The 17,517-nt window shown below is 33.5% G+C and overlaps 2 protein-coding genes across 2 annotated transcripts; one reads left to right on the top strand and one right to left on the bottom strand.

The window, feature by feature from the left end:
• Positions 1–5,053: 5,053 nt before the first annotated feature.
• Positions 5,054–8,202, top strand: LOC122605146 (metal tolerance protein 4). Its single transcript, XM_043778028.1, has 7 exons — positions 5,054–5,496; positions 5,938–6,113; positions 6,198–6,396; positions 6,488–6,666; positions 6,758–6,908; positions 7,267–7,400; positions 7,805–8,202. Exons 1-7 carry the CDS (start codon positions 5,310–5,312, stop codon positions 7,982–7,984), a joined length of 1,206 nt encoding a protein of 401 aa, XP_043633963.1. The 5' UTR covers positions 5,054–5,309; the 3' UTR covers positions 7,985–8,202.
• Positions 8,203–9,246: 1,044 nt separating this feature from the next.
• Positions 9,247–16,981, bottom strand: LOC122602907. Its single transcript, XM_043775517.1, has 8 exons — positions 16,731–16,981; positions 15,250–15,618; positions 14,900–15,159; positions 13,353–13,494; positions 12,530–12,901; positions 12,286–12,417; positions 12,005–12,133; positions 9,247–11,237 (listed from the first exon to the last, which is right to left on the bottom strand). Exons 1-8 carry the CDS (start codon positions 16,842–16,844, stop codon positions 9,453–9,455), a joined length of 3,303 nt encoding a protein of 1,100 aa, XP_043631452.1. The 5' UTR covers positions 16,845–16,981; the 3' UTR covers positions 9,247–9,452.
• Between the last annotated feature and the right edge of the window lie 536 nt (positions 16,982–17,517).

Genomic DNA, 17,517 nt, shown 5'->3' with positions numbered 1-17,517 from the left:
TATTTTTATGAATTAAAATATTAAGATTTGAGAGTACTAAAGTATTAAGACGTGAGAGTTATGTATCTAGGTATATAACTTACTCTTATTCTCATTCTCCATCTATAATCTATAAATACCTACATATAAGCCAAAGTACTATCATGTCTAAAAGGATTCATAGACCACCACAACTACCAGTTGTCATTTACATCAAAAATCTATTCATGCGCAAACACTTTGATGTAAATCTACAATGTACAATTGTCTCGTATTGTCCATTCTCATACATAATGGCCCATATTTATGTCCTAACTATTTTTTTTACCGAATATTTTCCCAAAAAACATAATGATACGTAAAGCTTGTATAATATACAAAATCAGTGATTCGTACAAAACGATAAATGTACATTACAAAAACGTACCATAACGTAATAAAAGGGACAACACGGAGAATAAAAAATCTAAAAGACATGGTAAGATGCAGGTCTCTGGCAACCTTAAATTCAAGATTATGAAAAGAAGTTTTTTTATTCAGAAAAAGACAAGTAGCCAACCTTGAGCATAGCAAACGATATTTATTTCAAAGGGTAATATGTAAAACGATTTGAAAGATAATGAAAAAATCATAAAAGTTAAAAAGTTTACTATAGCATGTAATATATATAGAAAGAAGAGATTATTTCCCTCAAATTACCCAACTTGAATACAAGTTAAGATAATTAAAGGTTTAATAACAAAATTATAAAAATTCAAAAGTTTACTATAGATAAACAAACCTTAATTGTTATATATAAAATTATAAATACATGTGTCTGACACCTAAGGTTAAATGTGAAACCCGCTTAACACTTGATGACACAAGTTTGATCCTCTCTTGTTAACGATGAAGTCTAAGCCGACATGTGAAGTTCTAAATACACGAGTTCGATTGGGCTGCCCAAATTATGTTGGTATTAAGATGAAGATCTTATACATATGGCTCGAATGGGATAAGTCGATAAGTATCTAATTGTAATATCGAGGTTAATATTCCCCCATTAATTTTTTTTATATGTATGTGTATATTTGCAAATACATGCATGTGCATATATTGTTTTGTTGTAGCATTATTTGCCACCAAATAAGTGTTTGAATTAATTTATGAGACTTGACTTGTATAATATTGATTTTCTTTTTTTAATTTACTTGTGATATGTGGTGTCACATGTATCACACCATGAAACAATAATAATGGGTGTGTGGATAAAATTATATTTTACGTGTCAGTGGTCAAACACCAAAAAATACATATAAAAATAATGGCTACAATTTTATCGTCTCTTGATAAAAATTTTATTAATTGATTGAGTTTTAAATATAATTCTATTAGATAAAGCTAATCATCAGGTATTATATATTAACAACATACATTTAAGGACAAAATTTTAAAAAAAAAATCTTTGAATTTTCAATACTTTTAATGAGGCGGGAGTATATAAAAACATATTAAAACCTTCCCCACCCCTAACCATTCAATTTAAAAATGTAAAAATTATGATTATACTATCAAAATCTTTTTTTTTTTCCTAACATAATTACACAACTTTTTTTTTATGACAATTAATTTTATATTAATAATCTAGACTATTCGACGCTATCACAACCATCACTAATCGCCACCACCAACACCACAGTGCCGTCAATATCATCACCATTGTCACTGCATTGTATGGAAATCATTTCAAATATACATAAGAGTGAGTAATTCTCATTTAGCATAATTAATTTACGTTTTTAGTATAGAAAAGTAAAATACCTAATAACCACTTTGATTGAGGTTACTAAAAGATTTTTTTGGGCTTTCAAAAATAATGATTAAAAAACTAGTTAAGTTTTTCTACGTACAATTATTTCCATTTGGAATTTTTCTCATTTTGGGTGAATTTTAGTTATCATGTTTGTACACAAGTTATCTTAAATAATATATACCTTTTAGAAATAATGAGATTTTCAATAAAACCATTATAATATATACCTTTTAGAAATAATGAGATTTTAAATATATTTTATTTTGAATATTAAATCAAATAGATATGATACATAGTTATTTGAAATTTAAAATGCTCGTTATTTGAAACAAATTATTATGAAAACTTTGTTACTCAAGTTCGGGAAATTCTCTTAGGCCTTTTATAATTTAAGGTAGTTAAAAAATCTAATTAATCAGGATAGCAAAATGTATTTTGGACATTATAATTATTAAAAAAATATTATAAATTAATAAATTATTGATTGAACAAACCACCACATGATAGTATGATTCACTTTAGAACCAAATGTTGATTAACTCACATGCAACATTTAAGATTCGTGTTAGTTCAACTAACACACACTAATTTGTTTAAATATATGATTAATAGCATAAAATCAAACTCTATCAAACAAAAATGTACAAATCACCAAATTTAATAGACTTAAATATGTCTAAATAGATATTAAACATATGACAATTAAAAAAGAGGATGAAAAATAAAAAAGAGTAGAAAGTATGTATAAAAAAGTTGATTACACATTTTAGTTTTATGAAATTCAAAGTTAATCATTTTTATAAAGGCCTCACATAAAACAATACATTAAATAAAACATTTCATCTAACAATACATAAAACGATCTTTTATGTAACATAGTTATACTGTCGGAGCTTTGTGGTGGTCAAGGCCGGTCCTAAAATTTTGGATGCTCAGGGCTCAGTGGTTGTAGTTATGCCCATGTAAAACACCTTAAATAATACAACACAATACAAGGGTTTGGAACCTAGTCTACAAGAATCATCCCCATGCCGAATTTACTATAAAAAAGTTACAAATTTACACTCCGATAAGATAGACTTTAAATTGAAATTACAACATACGGATCACCTAAAATGATTTTTAGGTACATTTTATGTTGCAAAAACTTCAATTATTTTGTCATAATCTATATTAGCTAAATTTAATTTCACTACTTAGAATTTTTAACTCCATTTTACTACTCTCGACTCATGGTACTTCGTAAATAAGTTTTGAAACGACTTCAGTTTTGGAAAACTTCATTTTTCATATGCGGCTATGGTTAGCTATGCATGTAAAACATTTAGAATCATATTCATCTTCTTTGTTAAACAAAATACCTATTTAAAAACTCTTGTCAAGTGTGTTTTCGAGGAGACATATATAATTGTATAACTTTTTAAACAGAACTTCTGATACAAATTAAATTAAGTAAAGAATACTACAAAAAATATATTTTATTCTATTAAACTTCTAATACATATTAAACTAAATAAATTTTAACATAAAAAAAATATAAAAAAATATAATGAAAATTTGGAAAGATGTTACCTACTTGAATTAGACTGTATAATAAAAATATATAATCTTGACGTTTTCATTTTATTTTATTCAAATGGCAAGTATTCCGTATGAAACTCAAAAGTCAATGCAATATTGCAATATGACTATGAAATTTTTTATACTTATTTTTTATTAGGACCTGATAATCGTACCATGATGTTTAATACTTTTAGCACAATATAAAAGTGTCATAACATACTGTAAAAGTATTCACTGCACAAATGCAGTAAAATAGTTAAAAACATTTGTACGAATATCAATTCTCTTTTTTATTTGATGGGCTAAGGATTAAAAGCAAAAAAATAAGACTACTATCTATCGGTAAAACGTACTACCTTTTTCTGCCTTGGGCGCCTCCCATCCTTTTTCTGCCTTGGGCCTGCGCCCAGCTTGCCCATATGCAAGGCCAGCTCTGGATTGGTCAAGGGTGGCCATGAGATGACAACTCCATCATTTTTATAGAACTCTAATACTATTTATGTATATATTTTTTTTCGAACATTCAGTCGGTATGGGACATCAGGAAAACCTCACCGTATAATGGTGAAGCCTTGCACGTATCCTAGGCAGCGAGATGTTGACCATGAGCTATTACAATTATTTGGAGGAAAAAACCTCAAGACTTTGTCATCCCTAAGGATTAAACTCTAAACCTTGGTTAAAACTTGGGATAACTCTGACCAATTTGACTAATAGTTTTAAAGGTAATTGACAACTTTAAACTAATGTAATTTAATTCTATAGCTTAATTTATAATCTTTGTTAGTATTATAAAAAGTGTTTGACGACATAAAATGAGAATCATGACGCCAGTGCATAGTCATAAGACATTTTGAACTTTTACCATAAGCTTGAGTTTAAACATTATTAGATAAATATCTTGAGAAAATATTTAGTAAATAATCACGAGGATACTGGCGGCGTCACATACATCAAAATGGAAGACTACTTTTTGTACTAATTAACTTCTAACATGAGATATAAGGTAGTGGTTTGGAGTTCCTTTAGTGATTTTTAGGTCTCAAGTTCGAATCTCTATTCCATCAATTTTGAGATATAAGGTAGTCTTTTATGAAGGTTTGGCTTGAGCATTCTCAGGTTCAAGTCTGAGCGGGCAGGATTTACCTTTATTAATCTTCGTGTTTTGGGCGGATTAGTAGGGGTTTTTCCCCTATTGGTTATTTGAAATAGACATTTCTACTTCGAAAAAACTCTCTAGCACGGACCCGGTTAAGACAACGTATGCTAGATCTCTTGTTGTCGAATCGTCACTACAAATCAAATATAACCTATAAAATACTCACGGAATTAAAAGCGTTGATATACGTACAAAGATACAGTATTGACTTAACAGCAACATGGAAATGTGTGATATTTTTTTGGAAATATGTACAAAATCAAATATGTACAGAAATGAAATACACTAAATTATCTCAAGTGTGCATGAGCCAATGACATATGTATGTAGAGAGAGTCTGATGGATCAACTTAACAAACCATTGTCTCAATACCAAACATTTGTAATCATATCTAACTAACCAACAAAAATTCCCATCTGAATTTAGCATACCAACAATTACACAAAACAACAAAAACATATCAGAAAAATGAGATATGCACATCATCTATACTACTACTATACATTTTATATACGTATATATCTATTTTTTCATAATTTCATAAAAGGCTGGCTGGATGTACGTGGTGTATCACATGTACATGTTTGTATGTATATATATAATTGGACTCTTAAAGGATGGTTAATTTGTGTGTTTGTTTCAAAAGATCAATAATATATATATATATATTCATGACAATGGTTTTGTGATATATGTGCATGGTTTTGTGAACATAAGATTTTTCTTAAAGAAAAAAGTTTTATGGTAATGCAAGTGGATCAAGGTGTGTTTTCTTGATAAAAATTAGATCTTTTAGTGTCAAGATTGTAAATCAAATGGATACAAAAACACCCTTGTTGTCAAGTGAGGGAGACTCTAAGCATATTAGAAGGAATAGGCGTACATCGGTTACTAGCTTGAGAGGTGATTTCGTTTCGAAATTGCCTGAAAAAGTCCGGTGTGTACTTGACCCTGAGGAGCCGTTCCAAGTTGATCTTTCGAAAACTACTGGACTAATAGAAGGTAATTCAAAGCTTTCGGTTCGTATTTGTTAAACGAGTGAGATTATGGAGAGAAGCGGCCTGAAAGTATAAAATGCACTAGTTTTTACACTTTGATGCAGCTATAAGATATTGAAGTTTTTTATTTTGTGCATTGAAGTGTAAAAAGTGGTGGATCAAAGTGTTAAAACTTTTTCATATACATTTTCTATGTTAAGGAGGCTTCCTACTTGAACCTTTAACTTATACAAATTTGTCTGATATTAGTTGAAAAATATATATATATATATATATATATATTTCATCTTTATACTAGAACTCATGATCTTTAAAAGTTTTGTGATAAAATTGAGCAAGGATGGTTTTTATAATGCATATTTGTAGTTCAGATATGTACTGAAATGAGTTATGCATATTGAATACTGTTTTGTATCTTATATATTTATCTGCTGCTTGTGATCAGGGGAGAAAGAATACTATGAGAAGCAATTTGCAGCTTTGAAATCTTTTGAGGAAGTCGACTCTTTACAATCAACCAATGTTACGGATAATGAAGAGCAAGAATTGAAAGAACAAGCTCAACACGAAAGAGCAATTAATGTGTCTAATTGGGCAAACATCTTTTTACTTGCACTTAAGGTAAACTGGTTTTGTTTTTTACAGACTTCATATTATTGTAGATTACTTTTTGATATTAATGGAATATTTTTTTATGAAATGCAGATTTATGCAACAGTACAAAGTGGATCCTTGGCAATTGCAGCGTCGACACTGGACTCTTTGCTTGATCTCATGGCAGGAGGTATTCTATGGTTCACTCATCGGTCGATGAAAAGCATTAACATCTACAAATACCCTATTGGAAAACTGCGAGTGCAGCCTGTTGGCATTATCATATTTGCAGCAATTATGGCCACTCTTGGTGTGTTCTTTTTCTATGTATACAACTTCAATAAATGCACATACACATCGGCTATTTTTGTAACATTATCAGCCATATCATGTATACACAGGCTTTCAAGTGCTGATACAGGCAGTGGAGCAGTTAATAAGAAATTCACCATCTGAAAAGATGACTGATTTTCAGTTAATTTGGTTGTATGCAATTATGCTGACCGCTACTGGTGTAAAACTAGTACTTTATATATACTGCAGAAGCTCTGGTAACAAGATTGTCCGAGCTTATGCCAAGGTACAAAAAACAATATGCTACTTTTTGTCCTTGTAAATACCATATGTTTTGATATTAAATTTAACAAGTTAATTATTTTGACTACTTGCAGGACCATTATTTTGATGTGGTAACAAATGTGGTTGGTTTAGTTGCTGCGGTACTTGGTGACGAGTTCTACTGGTGGATTGATCCTGCTGGTGCTATACTTCTTGCTGTTTACACGATTAGCAATTGGTCTGGAACTGTCATGGAAAATGCAGGTCTATCTCTAATCTCACATATATGCATATAGACTAATAGAAAGGTTCACCAGTTAATGTAATGTCCAAGCTACTCTTGAATTAAAATGCTTTTCACTATTACCTAAATGTCTTGAATACGCTTCATTAGTGAAGAAGTTGAAGAATCTAATGGTATTTGATCAGATCTTCAGTTCTTTGAAGGGATAGCAATTGGTAACAACTAATTTTGGATCAGAAAGTTACTACTCAGTATTTAACATTGTTAAAAGTCTCATGGTACATCAAAACAGAACCGGTCCAAATTAAATGAGCTTCAGGAAGCATATGAGTTCTACTTATCATGGACTAAAAAAATTGTACTCGTTTCATATTGCAGTTTCACTAGTTGGGCAAACGGCACCTCCTGATTTTCTACAGACACTTACTTATCTAGTCCTAAGACACCATCCTAAGATCAGCAGAGTGGACACAGTTCGCGCATACACATTTGGTGTTCTCTATTTTGTTGAGGTTTGTTTTTCCCTCATAATAGAATTAGTTGTTCCATTTCGGCTCCTTTACTTATGAATAAGTCTATGCGAGCAAAGTTTTTTAACTATAAGTGGTAAGTCTCGTTGAAAAGGCAACATGTCAAGATTCACTCAAAGATTGTTTTTAATCCATTATTCCCTCTATATCATTTTATTGAAAAGATGAAATAGTTAAAACAATATAACTTTGGTAATGGTATTTGACACGCTTTATGATTTATAAAGCATAGTTTTTTAGGACAAAAAAAGCTTTGGGTCGATTCATCTAACCTGCTTCGATTCATATAATTTCAAAAACATAGGGTAATGGGTGTTGAAAAAAAATAGGTAGTGTAATGGAAAGTTAATTTAAAATGCTTGTGTTAACTTTGTGATCTAAAACAGGTTGACATAGAACTTCCTGAAGATTTGCCACTGAAAGAAGCGCATGGAATCGGGGAATCGCTGCAAATCAAGATAGAAGAGCTTCCAGAAGTGGAACGAGCATTCGTTCATCTTGATTACGAGTGTGATCACAAACCAGAGCATTCTGTTCTTAGCAGACTTCCAAACAGTCAGCCTTGAAAACTTGGTCATCTCTAGAGGTTTGTTTAATGAAAAGGTCTAGTTTGTGGTAGTTTGAATGGAGTTTAGGTGGTTTAAGTCTTTTGGACGATAAATGTTGATGTGAGACTGTAATCTTATCTCAAATGTAACATCAACATTGCATCAACATATGTAATGTGGTTTATGAACAAGATTACTTTGAAGAGAGTGAGTTCAAATTCAGTTTAAGAATTTAATGAGGCTGCTCGAATTTGAATCCCGATTATGAAATTCCATTTCATGGCATTTTGGATAAAGTTGTGTACAAAATCTAAAAACATAGAGCATGATAAAACTATGATACATTGAATGGTAATTTCATCAGTGCATGACATCAATTCATGGTTATGTCATAAGTTCAATTATATTCTTTAAAGTGCAAAAATAAATTCTAATTGTAGTGACAATGGATATAAGATGTGGTTTTGTATTGTAACACACAAGTTATAAATATTGATATTGCAACTGGTGTGATTATTGTGATTACTGGTGCAAGACTCTGATGATGGGGTTTGCAGCTTTTCCTTATCCTTGTACTTTTAAGAAATGATAACAGGTTCTTGGGATTTACCAAGTGCCAAAGAATTATGTATATGTACACACCAGAATATTTTTTACTTGGATGTAAGTTGTCTATTCCCGTGACCGTTTCCAGCAAGTTCCCTGAGCCCCTTCAAGATGTTTATTTAAAAAGGTTTCTGAGTCTTCTTACAAGGAAACAAGATTTCGAACCAAAACGTCCCTCCTTATAACACCCCACTTCTAACCCACGTCTTCCACTATTCATCAGTTTCTCTCTTTTCTAGACACACTAAGAACACCCCCCTCCTTATAACCCCCCTTCTTCCACTCACATCATCTTTTCGGGCCCCACTTTCCTTCACAAAACATGTGTCTAATATTAGAAGAAAGCACCACACGCCGGCCTAGACGCGCCTGGTGCTACTTGCGTCTTCTTCCTTGGCTGCATCGGAAGCACTTCGGACACCCCGTAGAAGAACTATAAGGAGTGGCCTAATAAGCCATCTTGATCATGGTCCTGAACATAATGTTAGTAAGAAAACATGCTACATGTCAAATATAGTCTAGCTAAGTTGCCTTTTTTACTCTCTTTTCGTTCATTTCATCACTTAGAATTTGCGTAGAAGACTTCCTTCCAAATAACCGAAATTTATGCACTAGTTGACTTTGGATAAAATTCAAACAAAATGGTTAATAAAAAGATTAGAAAAGGAGCACGATTAAAAATTAAAGTAAACGTTCCATTGCTATATGAAAAGAACAAAACTTATACAAAGCACCCATCAAACAACTCAAACTCTATATATCTTTACACGAAAAAAATTTGACCGAAAATACAACCAATCAAACTAATACATCAAAGATTCTTGAGGTTTATTGCATGAACGAATGTAAGAAGAAAAAAAAGATGATTCTCGACATAATATTAGAACGAAAAACGTATCCCATTACTTGCTGCGAATAAGTTATATTCTTCAACTTCAACGGCATCCTTTGCACAAGAATGACCAGCCTCAATGGCGTCTCCTAACGGCTTTGAGGGAAGACTTGCATCAACCTCAATTGACCCGTTCGAAAGATCTACAGGCCCACCAAAATGAAAAAGGGAGAACCCACTATTACCCTTTGGTGTTTTGTCAAAATTTTCATCATGCAACTTTTCTCCATTTTTCTCGCCTTTTTGTAGAACTGGAACCCTTCCATGATTATGATCCTTCATGCTAATACCACTGACCTGTGGAACTGGTTGGTACATTGGCTGTTGACAATGGTTAACCAAAGGTGGACCCAAGGGTTGGAGGTTACCTACTCCATACTGAAGAAAGTGTGGATTCCCATTCAAACCATACCCATATGGGCTCGGGAACAAGTAGTGATTTGGATGTGGTAGTGGCATTAACCCATTGGCGGCAGCAGCCACCCACGGAACAGGCCCTTGATGGAAGTAGCCAACAGTAGGACTTTGAAACACTGGAAAGTGAATGCCTTGAGGTTGCAATGGAGGTGGGATAACATTACCATGAAGAGAGCCTGTAACACCATTTTTCTTGTCATTTTCACAAAATTGTGCTGTTTTTGACGGTAATTGAGTTTCAGCTTCGTTCATATTATCCTGTTTGTCCAGAAAGCCGTTTTCCTTTGCTACTTCTGAATGGGGGCTAGCATCTTCTGAATCTGAGGTAGATGACGAATCTGGATTTTGAGAGTTCGATGAAAATGAAGTATTTCCATCTACTTCGCTGAGACACGATGAGCAACTATCAGAACTGGAGTTGCTAGCGGTGCACAGATCTGTAGGCTCGCTTACTGTATCTACATTTTCTACTGTGTTCTTGGATTCCTTCAAATCATTGTGCTCGTTATTTGTTGCATCTGAGATCTTACCATTCGATGGGTCAATAGGTTTGACTTTGACTGATTCAACCTCGATTGCAGGAGAGGTATCAGATTTGCTTTTGGGGGTGTATCTCTTTTGAGAATCTATAGGTTCCCATGCTTTCTTTGCACTTGAAACATTGCTTTTAACATACTCTGTTTGATTATTGAACTTGTTTCCACGATTGTATGGTTTCGAGACATCTGGATAATCATGTTGGTAGCAACTGCAAGCTTGAGAGTCGTATATGTCATTTGACCTGTTATGAGAACAATATAGACTCTCACCATATCTTGACCCACTTGACCTTACGTTACCACGAACATTATTGGTTCTTAGTGGTCTGTTAATCCTAAAACTATCACTGTGAATCCTTGGATCTGCTTTGCTTACCATACCCCCACTTTCAGAGACCACTGCAAACCTCCCTCTATCAGACCACTTTGAGGATTGATCCCAGGAAAAATTCGGTTTCCTGCGAAGATGTTTCGGGTGATCACTTGCATATGAAACATCACAATTCAAATTCTGGTCTTGAGTATTACATTCTTCTGATACGGGCATGGATGATGCTGTATCTTCTTCTGATTTACAAAGGGGATTTATCGTGTCACTAGCATTTGACTCATTGTCTATACTTGTTGTTGGTTCCTCCTCCTCATGTGTATAGGAAACAACTGAAACTTGATTTTGTATACAATTCTCTTTTTCTTTTTCCTTACTCCTTAGTCTTTCTTTCCTACGCAGTTTCTTTTCCTTTTCTTTTGCCCTTCTACGCTCCTTTCTCTCTTCTTCATCACGCTTTTCCTTCTCTTCCTCTTCAAGAAGTTTAACCTACAAAAAGAATAGAGCTAAGACATACACCAAACACAAATTGTGCTTCCTGGACCACATGAAAACTAGAAGTGAAAAATTGGGCAGGAGGGGGCAACATGACAAACAACTGTGCTTTTTTTTTTTTAATGACAAACTATTCTACTCCTAGTTCTAATTTACACGAATGCCTGGGATGGAAACCAGGACTCTCGAAAAACCCCAAATGTAAGAATTTACATTCTTGAATATAATAAACTTGGAGGTTGTATACTTCACATCAGCTTAATACTAATCCGAAAAAACTTTACATCCATTTCACAAGAAAAATTAATTAAACAAACGTCTTTAGGATGTGATTACAAGAAACTATTTAGTTATAAGAAATTGAGTTCTTAAATATAATAAACTTGGAGGTTGTATACTTGCAGAAATCTATGAATCAAAAACATACTTTTGACCACTTTAGACCTATTTGACCCAAAGCTTTTAAGCCATGATTATTTATACGACTTGTTTAAGAAAAAGACATTGCACAAAGCAACGCGGGCATACATAAATCAGTTAAACTTCAACCATTAAAAACATAAAAGGGCATTGGCAGTATTAGACAATAGACATATATTAGTTTCTATATATTAAGTTTCCATAGTATTAGTTTCCATGTATTAGGTTAGGCTACTCTATAAATATAGCCTCTTGTAATCCTCTTTAATTACAACAATATAATACAACAATTACAGTTCAATACAATAACCTACAAGGTTTATCAGGCAGTTAGATATTACCTGATTCTCCAAAGTAATGATATCCTTGCACGCGACAAGCACACGGTCTTCCAACAATTTTAGTGCAAGGGATACAAAAATGCTATGGGCATTTTGACGTGCCGTGCCTTCTCTAAAAGCCTTCTCAACCTATCAAAATTTTAAAAAAGTTACTATGTTAATATACACTTTATTTAATACCAGATTGCACATTGTATAGATAAACCTGAAAATTTTGTTTTGTTAGTTTAAATCTTATGATAAAGCACAGAAAAATGACTTCTTGTTATAGATAAACACACCTGTTCCTTAAAAATAACAGTTGCAGCATCTAACAGAAATTCCCGAGCAAGTTCAGGACTTTTTGCATGTTTTTGGGGACGAGAGCATTCTCCATCCAGTTCATTCCCATCATTGTCCATGGAATCATCATCCTGAATGATACATTCAAATTTCAAAGAAGTTAGAAGAATGATAAAAGCTATTGGACACATATTTTTTTGTAAGGCCCTGGAAACCCCACCCGAAGGCAGCAGACATTAATACCTCTTCTTCCTCAGCCTCTTCGGCATGTTCAAAGAACCTCCTAATGCTTTCTCCCCTTGTGATTGTGACAAAACCATCACCAACAACAAGTCTGCAATGTACACACTGTTGACCCTTTAAAGCATGAGCTTTTACTGATATTTCATTGCAGCGTCCATCTTTTTTCCATGCCCTTAGAGTGATATAGCAGGCATTCAAACCTGCCAGGTCTAGACCCTTCATTTTAGCCCTTACATTCAAACCGACATTTTGAAACGGTAATATATCAGATTTTCCTTCTCCAGTTCCAACAGCCCATTCATAGTGATGATAAGTTCCTGCAGAATCAGCATAGTTTTGATGCCAATCAGCCTGGATTGTGTCTTGAGTCACCTACAAGAATACAGTTTTTTCATCTAAGTTACAAATTCCACTTGATAACAAGAACTAGAAGTCATACTGTTTTCCAACTGCCAGAACGGCAATGCAAAAAATCACATGAGACATAAGTTTAAGGGCAAAACAAATAAAATGGTAAAAGTAACTATATTTGGCCAAATTTCTATCTTAGCTAGCCAACTACTTATACTCGAGGAAAAAACAACCAGAGTTTGACCCAGTTAACCGGTTTCCAGACCCCACGTTGGGAAAAAAGTTACTGATACATCAACTGCCAGGGGCCCAAGGTCTAAAGTCTAAATAAGTTAAAAACCTAATTAAAACCTAATTAGCCCAAGGTCTATAACTTACAGTAGAGTTAAGGTGTGAAAACTGATGTTTTATTGAACACTAAGAGCAAGAAACATGTGGTTATGGTTGTCAAATAATTTGTTGTCAGACACACCTCATACTGTAAGCTTGTATCAGCCACACAAAACCACCTCGTGCAGCGAGCTTCTCTCCTCATGCGCTTTAATTCTTTTAGCTCCTTAAACTCACGAATAACGTTCTTTCTGCAATCTCTGCAGAACCTCTTGCTATCAAACCTGTATCACAAGTGCCAAAAGGTAGTTAGACAAGTACTGAAATACCAAATAAAAAATCAGCAATTATGAAAGGAAGCAAAATGCTTAAAAATTCAATCCGCAAAAACTCATTCATTTCTCACATGCAGGTTCACGATTCTATTATAGCTGCGGATTCTGACTTATATTAACCTATTCAAGGCAAAAAATTATCCATTCCACAAAAAGTGCCTAGTCTTGGTCATGAGGAAAGTAGGCACCAATGGAGACTGAAAAGTGAATCCCTCACACAGTGTTGCAAAACAGAGAGCAAGAAATACTGGAACTTGGTGGCAGGATAAACTTAGAAGGAGTTCAAGTAAGTTTCAGACTCCAATTAAAGTCACACTCATATCAGAGTGCCCGGTGATCCCATTCGATGTCACTTGTCAAAGCCAGCAAGCAACCCATGAATGGCAGAGTAGTTTCTTAATACAAACAAGTACAAATGATCTCCAAAAGAGAACATGTTGAAGTGCCACTCTAAGCAGCCTCTAATGTATGTGATCAACATTTAAGCAATCAGCATTCAGCAGTTAACTTTTCAAACTACCAAGAAGCAACGAGTTACATATAAGCAAAAAGAAATCAGAATCAACTTAGCCCCCATCTATAGGATAGCAAACATATCTACCTTCTACATGAAGTCAACTAGCTCTGTTAGCTCTACACACAAAAGCAAACACCCCTTAACCATCCACAGATTTCAATGTGTCACAGTATATCTAACACGAATAGTTGATTACACACGGGCCTTCAAAAATCTATAGGCTACAAAAACCTATGCTCCATGCAGTTAAATGCATGGATGTTTTTCCCTGTAAATAGTAATAGACTGCCCCTTAAATATAATTTTAAATGACCTTTTTACATTTAGTTGTAAGAAAATACTTCTTGGACTTTTCAAAATGTCGAAGTTTGCAAAATCAGGATGAGAAGTGAATCATTTTTCTTTTAGTTGTTGGAATAAACTTTTTTGAGTGAAGTTCTTCTCTTTCGTATGAAAGCCCATTGATTCTAGTATTTTACTGACGTACAGCCTTAGAGAAGGCATCCAAAACATGTGACTAATATTCCATTTCTAAAAGTAAAGAAGTCATCCAAAACTTGTTGCTTGCTCAATTAGCAAATTCTTTTCAACCAATGTGAGCTTACTTGTCTTATAACCTCAATAAACTTCAAATGACCCACAACTATATCCCATTCAAGCCTTCCAAAAGACTATATAAAGAAATGTAAATACATCAGATGTTTTTCCTGTGATATAAACATACAGAACTGCCAAAAGGGAATACCGATATATTCTCCACAGTTGATGAGGATATGCATTTAGAATACTTCGCGGGAATATCTTAATAACTTGTTATAGTTAATCGTGGGAGTATACCTATACATAAGGCGCTCCATAAAATCCTCCTCCTTCATCTTTAAAAGAGAATGCCGTGTCTCTTCTCCAAGTGCAGACCAAAAATCAACCAAAGTGTCAACGGAAAGTCTGGCAGTATGCAACGCACATGTTTCACGAGTACCATGACCTCTACCATAGCCCACCATTCCTTGGCTTATCCACCCACGACCTCCACCCCCGCAGGCATCAGGATACAATAGTTCACGCTCCCGTTCCCTTGCTCTGGCACTTCCAAAGACCTGATTGAGTTGAATGTGAGATAAAAAGAATATCACTCCACGGAATGAGATACAGTGAAGCAGCAACTAAATAATTATAAAACGGCGTACATTTTGTAGCCCTTTTAGAGATTTTGAATATAAATAACAATCTAGGAGGGTAAGTGTTCCATCACGAGTAGTGGTTAGACCTCCCCAAGGGTGGACAGATGGATCTTGAATGTCATCATCACACTTGGATATCAAGCAAGTGTCTTCAATCGGTTTACTTTTTGAGGCCCTGTGCCCATTGCAAGAAACCTGACCAACTACTCCTTCCTGCTGCAAAGACTTCCCATACATGACAATCTGCAAAAAACCTTCCAAAAGTAACCCATTGCATCTGGAACAATACATATTTTTCCGAGCTTGTTCGAAAAGGGTTTGCTTATCAACTCTTAAAAGCTCCTGCCGCGCTTGCAGTGATAGTTCACTCCAAAACTGCAATAAATACAAAAAATTCCACATAAGTAACAAGTTTGATTTATATCCTATAAATTAGACACAATTAAATTCATATTTATTGGGATTTAAGGCTTTTAACAAATGCTTTTAACCTTCCATGCAAATTAGAGAAAAGGCAGAACTGGTGGTTCGGACATTGCATATCAAGGTAGTACAAGTGTACAACACAAGCCCAGACTCCCTCCACATTGATCCAACTAATCAAAAATAACCTCTTTTTTTATCTCATTTGTTGCAATGACATTGCCGAGTTTTACAAAATGAACACGATTTCCTCACTTAAAGACGTACAATTGAGCATTGCTATATATTCCTTAAACCTGTCTACAAATCATCAAATTTTCCACAAGTCATTCAACTAGTACACTTAAAACAAGAGCTGGCTACTTCAAAGTCTTTTCGATAAATGTCATTGTAAGTGAAAAACTTTGCCAGCATTTTTGACATTAGAATTTTCATTCTTCCATATAAGTTCTTGATTAGGTCAACAAAATGCATTTACATTAAATGAATCACTAAGCGGCTTAGAGTAATTACATGTCCAAACCATTCCAGGTAGTCTCTCCTTACTACTTCATAAAAAAGTTGTTCTAGCCTAGTGGTGGACCATATGCAGTAAAAGAATAGGTCAATAATTCTAATCCCGTCTCGTCTCATTGCCCGAACTCTTTTTTTTTTTTTTTTTTGAACGGCAAAGTGTTAGATTTTAATGGTTCGAACCCCAGCAGTGACATCCAAGGTGGGCAGTATGTTGAACGTTGGAACCCGCACACTCCTGCATAACAGGAGTGATAACTGGTGCACCCACGCGCTCAAGAGGTAAATAGCCGAACTCTTTTTTTACTTTTTAAATCAATGATACTTTTTTATTCTTATGATCAGTAAACAATTTAAGCTACTCTCACCGACACCGAAACAATATGTAACCTAATAAGTTATGAGCCTTCAATCAACTACTACAAATCACTAATAATACATTCAATACAAAATGGCATATAATTATTTCAATTCATTATTATAATAACTAAATAAAATACATTTTAGAAACTAATATTATTACAAAATAAATTAATAAATAAATAAAAAACCTTCTGGAGCTGATTACTGCTGATATCACCTCGATGCTTAGACCAAAATCCACTACTTGATGATGAAACTGATCCATTAAACGTCGTCGTATCATCATACGCTAATTCCGGCATCTCTTTTATTTATTTATTTAATTATTAAATTTAATTTAATTTAATCTTCCGCGCATATCTTGATCAAGTTATCCATTAACCGATTCAAATTCTCAGATTTCTCATATAATTCAACAATCTGATGTATAAAAAGTAAAAAAAATTAACAAAATTAATAATAATTATAATTATTTATATCATTTAATTAAATTTATATATAAATCTGAATTGATAGTTAAATGAATGTATATATATATATATATATATATATTGATTGATGATTGGATGTGTATGTGTGTGTACCTGATGAAATGTTATAAAAAAAAAGGAAAGAAAAGGATCTGTGAGGCGAATGGAAAGGAAAAAAAAGAAGGCAAGGAATAATTTCGATGAGATTTAGTTGTGCGTATATATATCTCTATATTCTATATCTATATGTTGTATGTATATGTATATGTGTTATATATATATATATGTGTGTGTGTTGTTGTGTGACTTGTGTTCATGGACGCGCGCACGGTAACAATGATGAGATAGTTACTGTTATTGTTTTATTTTCATTTTTGTTTTTTATTTATTTATTGATATTTGCTTGTTTGTATTTTATTATATGTTAAAAAAAAGGACTCCATAATAATAAAATAGTAGTAATTGGAGTTCACTAGTTCAGTCAATTAATTATTGATTTTTATTT

Source organism: Erigeron canadensis, chromosome 6 (genome assembly GCF_010389155.1).
Source record: "Erigeron canadensis isolate Cc75 chromosome 6, C_canadensis_v1, whole genome shotgun sequence".
NCBI classification, from domain to species: Eukaryota; Viridiplantae; Streptophyta; class Magnoliopsida; order Asterales; family Asteraceae; genus Erigeron; species Erigeron canadensis.
This window is presented reverse-complemented; position numbering and strand designations above follow the sequence as displayed.

What these genes read in the sequence shown, in the direction of transcription:
- LOC122605146 (XM_043778028.1), top strand. Translation starts at nt 5,310, where the DNA reads ATGGATACAAAAACACCCTTGTTGTCAAGTGAGGGAGACTCTAAGCAT. An exon ending in TCTTTTTACTTGCACTTAAG is followed by an intron (nt 6,114 to 6,197) that starts GTAAACTGGTTT and finishes TATGAAATGCAG; the next exon opens with ATTTATGCAACAGTACAAAG. An exon ending in GTGTTCTCTATTTTGTTGAG is followed by an intron (nt 7,401 to 7,804) that starts GTTTGTTTTTCC and finishes GATCTAAAACAG; the next exon opens with GTTGACATAGAACTTCCTGA.
- LOC122602907 (XM_043775517.1), bottom strand. Translation starts at nt 16,844, where the DNA reads ATGCCGGAATTAGCGTATGATGATACGACGACGTTTAATGGATCAGTT. An exon ending in CTCTAAAAGGGCTACAAAAT is followed by an intron (nt 15,160 to 15,249) that starts GTACGCCGTTTT and finishes CAACTCAATCAG; the next exon opens with GTCTTTGGAAGTGCCAGAGC. An exon ending in AAGAGGCTGAGGAAGAAGAG is followed by an intron (nt 12,418 to 12,529) that starts GTATTAATGTCT and finishes TGTATCATTCAG; the next exon opens with GATGATGATTCCATGGACAA.